This window comes from Anastrepha ludens, chromosome 6 (genome assembly GCF_028408465.1).
Source record: "Anastrepha ludens isolate Willacy chromosome 6, idAnaLude1.1, whole genome shotgun sequence".
Classification (NCBI taxonomy): domain Eukaryota; kingdom Metazoa; phylum Arthropoda; class Insecta; order Diptera; family Tephritidae; genus Anastrepha; species Anastrepha ludens.
In genome coordinates this window covers 12,265,213-12,272,389 of record NC_071502.1, presented here as the reverse complement: position 1 = coordinate 12,272,389, position 7,177 = coordinate 12,265,213, and the positions used below count along the sequence as shown (strand labels likewise).

At 33.7% G+C, this 7,177-nt stretch overlaps 1 protein-coding gene across 1 annotated transcript; it reads right to left on the bottom strand.

Moving 5' to 3' along the window:
* Positions 1 to 259: 259 nt before the first annotated feature.
* Positions 260 to 740, bottom strand: LOC128868534 (uncharacterized). Its single transcript, XM_054110727.1, has 2 exons — positions 509 to 740; positions 260 to 450 (listed from the first exon to the last, which is right to left on the bottom strand). Exons 1-2 carry the CDS (start codon positions 627 to 629, stop codon positions 356 to 358), a joined length of 216 nt encoding a protein of 71 aa, XP_053966702.1. The 5' UTR covers positions 630 to 740; the 3' UTR covers positions 260 to 355.
* Positions 741 to 7,177: the final 6,437 nt, after the last annotated feature.

Here is a 7,177-nt window from a genome sequence, read left to right as displayed (position 1 = left end):
TAGATTCTCCTTTTAAGAAGAAGCGCCAATTAAGAAGAAGATATGCCCCTCTCATACAATGACTGTAGGCCGGCAATTTATGTAATGGAGAGCAGCGTTTGGCCAATTCAATTTATATAAAGAAAATCCTACTCAATCCACTTGAAATAATACCTAAAAATTACCCTAAAATTACACTTAGCGAGGTGATTGGCTCAAGTGAAGCAAAGCATCGATTTTATTTTTGTATTTTTATTTATTTATAAAAAAGATTGTTTACATTATTTTAGGTACATTAAGCCTTACGGTGCGAACACATACATACAACAACTATGGATACTCGTTACGAACAGTCCAACAGCTAAACCAACTGAATTTACAAATTGGGGCTGTAGTATTTAGGGTCAATAACATGGGCGACCTCAATTGGATAGCGCTTAGATGGTCCAGGATATTTGCTTTCATAAGCATCTGTAATTTTTTTGAATGTTAGAAATTATATTTTTGTACATAATTTATTTTCACTTACAAATGATCTTCTCAATCGCCGTCTTCCAGTCAAGCAGCTGTTCCGCAGGAGCGGCCTGTGTGAGGGACAAACAGCAGATGGCGGCCAAGAGCAGAGCAAAACACACGATTAATTTGGACATTTTTGGAAAAAAATAATTTTAAATTATCTTCGACTGAAATACGGCCGTACTAGAACCTTTAGCTTGCAAAGTTAGACTGCAAATATTATCAAATACAGGACGCAAGCTTTATTTATACGAACGTGAAACGGCTGAGGAACACTAAAAAATTGTGGATTGCAGGGCGGCTATGTTTGTTTGTGTTGTTGTTCTATTTGTTAATATATTTAATTTCACTTTGTCAGCGGGAGAGTGGGCTGTTTGTGAAAGAAAAAAAATGGCAAAATTCCAAAATTTCGGAATTCTTGTTTTATATGCGCGAAAAACTCGTTTCACGTGCGCAAAAAGAGCAAACGAAGCATTTGAGATATCGCAAAATTTTCGCAAATACTAGGCTTACCGACTACGACGAGTCTTCAAGTAAAGCAGCGGGCAGCGGGCAAGGGCGCAGGCAAGCGGGCAAGCAGATAGGCAGGCACACTCTAGACCAGCTAAAATCAAGAAAAAATACAAATAAAATTAAAACAACAAATATTTATAGTCAACGTAATCCCGTTCGAAATACTCAACATTCGAATATATTTTCATTTATTAAATTCATAAATCAGTCTTAGATTTAGTAATTAACCGATGGGCGTTCTTTTGCAGCGCTCCCTCTAGATGTGTGTGTGTGTGTGTGTGTTCGCATACTCGTGGATGTTCTCAGGTTACCGCTTTGGCTGTGCACAATACATCTTTTCTCCCTTTGCCAAAGCTAACTAGCGCTTAACGCTCTTCAAAAATAACAATAGAAAATAAATTGAATTCAAGTTCAAAGTTGACGTTAGCGCAATCGCGATCGGCTAGCGCACATCTCGGAATTCCCTGCGCACCACTCGCCTGCCTCCTCCAACCCGGCGAAGTCCTGTGTGCGCAGCTATTGCTTTCGTCTGAGCCGCCTCATTTGCATAGGTATGCCGGCCCCTATGCCCCTGTAGTGTCTTTATGTAGTCACATTTTTTTCTTTCTTCTGTTCGCCTAAGTTCTCGTCTAAAATACAACCGGGAATTTCCAACGCTTGTTTTAGGCTACCTGTTATTTTAATCAATAAAAAAAAAATAAATAATTGGCGCGTACACTTCTGTTAGGTGTTTGGCCGAGCTCCTCCTCCTATTTGTGGTGTGCGTCTTGATGTTGTTCCACAAATGGAGGGACCTACAGTTTCAAGCCGACTCCGAACGGCAGATATTTTTATGAGGAGCTTTTTCATGGCAGAAATACACTCGGAGGTTTGCCATTGCCTGCCGAGGGGCGACCGCTATTAGAAAAATGTTTTTATTAATTTTGCTTTCACCGAGATTCGAACCAACGACCTCTCTGTGAATTCCGAATGGTAATCACGCACCAACCCATTCGGCTACGACGGCCGATAATCCGGCCGATAATCAATACCAGCGCATAAAAATTACGAACAGTTGACAAAAAAAAAAACAATAAAAAACAGCAGACTTGTTGGGCCAGCAAGTTCATTGGACCACTTCTACCTAAAAGTTTGCAAATGTTTGTGTATTTATAAGCTTTAAAGCATTTTGCGTGTGTGATAAAAATGGATTGGGAAAAATGCAGGCACACTTCCCGTGTCCAGAAATTCGAAAATACTATTTTAAGAGCGAAATTGAAACATTTTACTAAAAATAAACTATTTGCTAGCGCACAGTTAAATCCCGACTCATCATATTAACACACCATTAGAATTCTTCCACTGATTCGTTTTGAATTCTTAATAAGCGAATAGTTTTGCTTTTTTTGTATCAGCTCTTTTCTCCTTCTTTCTTCTTCATAAATAAAGTTCCACCTCCAGTGACGCATTTAACTTAACGACCAAATTAGATGTGTTCGCTCTGCGGATTAAGTTGCCTATTAGTAAATAATTAATTAAATGGCACACTATTAATTCGATAAAGGCATCAAATGATAGAAAAAAAATAATAGCGCCCGCCTTCGGCAGACAGTGCCAAACCTTCCAGTTCATAAAACTATCTACCTTTCGTAGTCGGCATAAAATTGTGACGTCATTCATATGTGGATGTGCTTTGAGCTATAATTCATATCTACTTTCAAATGCCAATATAATTTTAGTGGTCGGACACTTCAAAGCCATTTGGAAAGCCAGAAATCCAACAAGTAAATGAGAGATGTATTTAATTCGCAAAATTACTAAGTCTATCTAGTTCTAGTCCTATCTTCAGCTCCTGACTATACTAAGAAAATGAAAATGAAATGAAATGAAAATGGAAATTAAAAGAAAATGAAATGAAATAAAATGAAAATGAAACGAAAGTTAGATTAAAATGAAATGAAATGAAATTGAAATAGAATTGAAATGAAAATGAGAGTAAAACGAAATTAAAATTGAACGAAATGAAATGAAAATGAGATTAAAATGAAATGAAATTCAAATGAAAATGAAAATCAAATGAAAAGAAGTGGAAATGAAATGAAATGAAATAAAATGAAATTGAAACAGAATTTAAATGAAAATGAAACGAAAGTTAGATTTAAATGAAGTGAAAAAAATGAAATTGAAATGAAAATGAAGTGAAAATAAAAAGAAATAAAAAGGAAATGAAATGAAAATGAAATGAAATTCAAATGAAAATGAAACGAAAGTTAGATTAAAATAAAATGAAATTGCAACAGAATTGAACTGAAAATGATTTGAATATGAGACTGAAACGAAATTAAAATGGAACGAAGTGAAATGAAATGGAAATTAGATTAAAATTAAAATTAAATGAAAATGAAACGAAAGTTAGATTAAAATGAATTCAAACGAAATGAAAATCAAATGAAATGAAATTGAGATTAAAATAAAATGAAATTGAAATAGAATTGAAGTGTAAATGAAACGAAAGTTAGATTAAAATGAAATGAAACTGAAATTAAATTTAAATGAAAATGAAATGAAAATAAAAAGAAATGAGACTAAAATGAAATTAAAATTGAACGAAATGAAGAGAAAATGAGATTTAAATGAAATGAAAATGAAAAGAAAATTAAATTAAAATGAAATGAAAAGGAAATGAAATAAAATTAAAAAAGAGGTTGTCTGTAAAGTCGGTTTACTGACGATAGTTTAACGTGATAACGTCATAAGAAAATACTGATTGAATGGTTGCATTTTTCAAAAGAAAATTTTAATTTTATTTGTTTGATAGATATTTTGTATGGATATAGAGAATGAGTTAACATTAACATAACATAATATAACATAACATAACATAACACAACACAACACAACACAACATAACATAACATAACATAACATAACATAACATAACATAACATAACATAACATAACATAACATAACATAACATAACATAACATAACATAACATAACATAACATAACATAACATAACATAACATAACATAACATAACATAACATAACATAACATAACATAACATAACATAACATAACATAACATAACATAACATAACATAACATAACATAACATAACATAACATAACATAACATAACATAACATAACATAACATAACATAACATAACATAACATAACATAACATAACATAACATAACATAACATAACATAACATAACATAACATAACATAACATAACATAACATAACATAACATAACATAACATAACATAACATAACATAACATAACATAACATAACATAACATAACATAACATAACATAACATAACATAACATAACATAACATAACATAACATAACATAACATAACATAGCATAACATAACATAACATAACATAACATAACATATCATAAAGCATTCACCAACAGCTTCCATTTGATACCCATAATGTGCATACACGTCCGAAGGTTACCCGGGTCCACGTTTTGACCTATATCTCGAGACCCTATCTACCAATAGGTATTCAAACTATACGGAAATCATCTTCAATACCTACTTAACAATGTGTGTAAGTTTGGTTTAATTCGGTTCAAAGACACGGCGGGTCCACGTTTTGGCATATATTTCGAGACCCTAGTCATCAATAGGTATGAAAATTACCCCGTATTAAAGCACTTATCAACAGCTTTCATTTGATATCCATATTGTACAAACACATTCTAGGGTCCACGTTTTGGTCTCTATCTCGAGACCCTAGTCACGGAGCGGATGGAAATACTCTGAACTAAAGCATTCACCAACAGCTTCCATTTGATACCAATATTGTACATACACATCCGAAGGTTACCCGGGTCCACGTTTTGACCTATATCTCGAGACCCTATCCACCAATAGGTATCCAAACTATACGGAAACCATCTTCAATACCTCCTTAACAATGTGTGTAAGTTTGGTTTAATTCGGTGCAAAGACACGGCGGGTCCACGTTTTGGCATATATTTCCAGACCCTAGTCATCAATAGGTATGAAAATTACCCCGTATTAAAGCACTTATCAACAGCTTTCATTTGATACCCATATTGTACATACACAACCAAAGGTTACCCGGGTCCACGTTTTGTTCTATATCTCGAGACCCCAGTCACGGAGCGGCATGAAAAATACTCTGTACTAAAGCATTCACCAACAGCTTCAATTTGATATCCATATTGTACATACACATCCGAAGGTTACCCGGGTCCACGTTTTGACCTATATCTCGAGCCCTATTTCCAAAATAAAATATAATCCATGTTACTCGTGGATGATGTAGCTTTCGAATGGTGAAAGAATTTTTAAAATCGGTCCAGTAGTTTTGAGCCTATTCATTACAAACAAACAAAGTTTTCCTCTTTATAATATTAGTATAGACAACATATCTTATATGGTATATGGTAAATATTAAAATACATTTTTTCCTTCATATATAATAAAAAAATTAATAATTATAACATTAAAACAACAGGTATTATTAACAAACTTGGTTTTATTTTAAATTCTTCAAGTGAATCAAATTAATAATAATCAATAAGAAGGCATATGCAAATACAAATACGTGAATTTATATATGTACATATGCGCAAGGTAACTACATATGAGCAAGGTAACACTAATGAGCAAGGTAACACTAAAGAGCAAGGTAACACTAATGAGCAAGGTAACACTAAAGAGCAAGGTAACACTAAAGAGCAAGGTAACACTAATGAGCAAGGTAACTACATATGAGCAAGGTAACACTAAAGAGCAAGGTAACTACATATGAGCAAGGTAACACTAAAGAGCAAGGTAACACTAATGAGCAAGGTAACGACACATTTTTTCGTGCGTGCAGCCTGTTAAATCGAATTATAAGACGTTATCACGTCAAAAAAGGAAATGAACTGAAAATGAAATGAAATAAAAATGAAAATGAAACGAAAGTTAGATTAAAATAAAATGAAATTGAAACAGAATTGAACTCAAAATGATATGAAAATGAGACTGAAACGAAATTTAAATGGAACGAAGTTAAATGAAATGGAAATTAGATTAAAATGAAAATTAAATAAAAATGAAGGTGAAATAAAATTAAAATGAAATGAAAAGAAATGAAATGAAAGTGAAATGAAAATAAATAATAAATGAAAGTGAAATGAAGTAAAAATGAAAGGGAAATGGAAACAAAATGAAAATGAAGTGAAATAAAAATAAAATGAATATGAATTTAAAATGAAAATGAAATTAAAATAAAATGAAAATGAGTTTAAAATGAAGTGAGAATGAAAGTGAAATAAAAAAGGGAAATCATTTTAATTTCTATAGTCTTGCTCGGTAGAGTTTTCCCCAACCTTCAATGTTGGGGAATGAATGGAAAAGGTAACGAGGTGCTCAAACCAGACAGATGACGGCGTGATTGAGATATTTATTGAAATTGTCCGATTTTCGTCCGATTTGTTTCATGTTAAGAATAATCTAGTTATTGAACCGAAATGTTTGTGAAACAAATTAATTTGCCCGACGGCACTGGCAGTCGCATTGCGCTAAAAATTCCAATTTATTACCCAATTGGAGGAAAGCTCTTCGAAACGGCTATAATATCACTAAACTGGAAGGATCCAAAGGCCTGGATGTATTGACATCACCCAAGCATGCAGAACTTGCCCCAGTGCCACTCTGCACTTGATTTCTATCGACTTTTACGTTATTTCCATCGCTGCTCAAAGTTCAATCACGTTAAAGGAAGTTGGCCGCTGCAGACAATCTCTCAAGGGACATGGTAGCATTTTTAGACAGTGAACAACGCATTTCTCTGAGCTTCGTAGAGATCTCTCTATCCGCAAACTGGCGTTTGAGGGTCGTGCTAAGACAATCTTTTTAAGCCGGTAGGATTGGAACGAAGGAAAACCTGTAGCGATGCTTGTACCTCTGTCTTCACTGATGGATTGAAGATGGAATTAGAAGTCGGGGCAGGGGTTTTCTCTAAATCAGCCAACTTATCTACTTCCTTTGAACTGCCGAATACTGATGGTGTTTTTCAGGCAAAAGTCTTCGCGATTCCGCTCGGAGAATACTGAGATAATGCATTTTTTGCGAAAGTCAGGCTGTGATCAAAGTAGTGGTGACACAGGATATAAGAATATAGAGGGAACTTAAATTTCTGATGAGCTTGC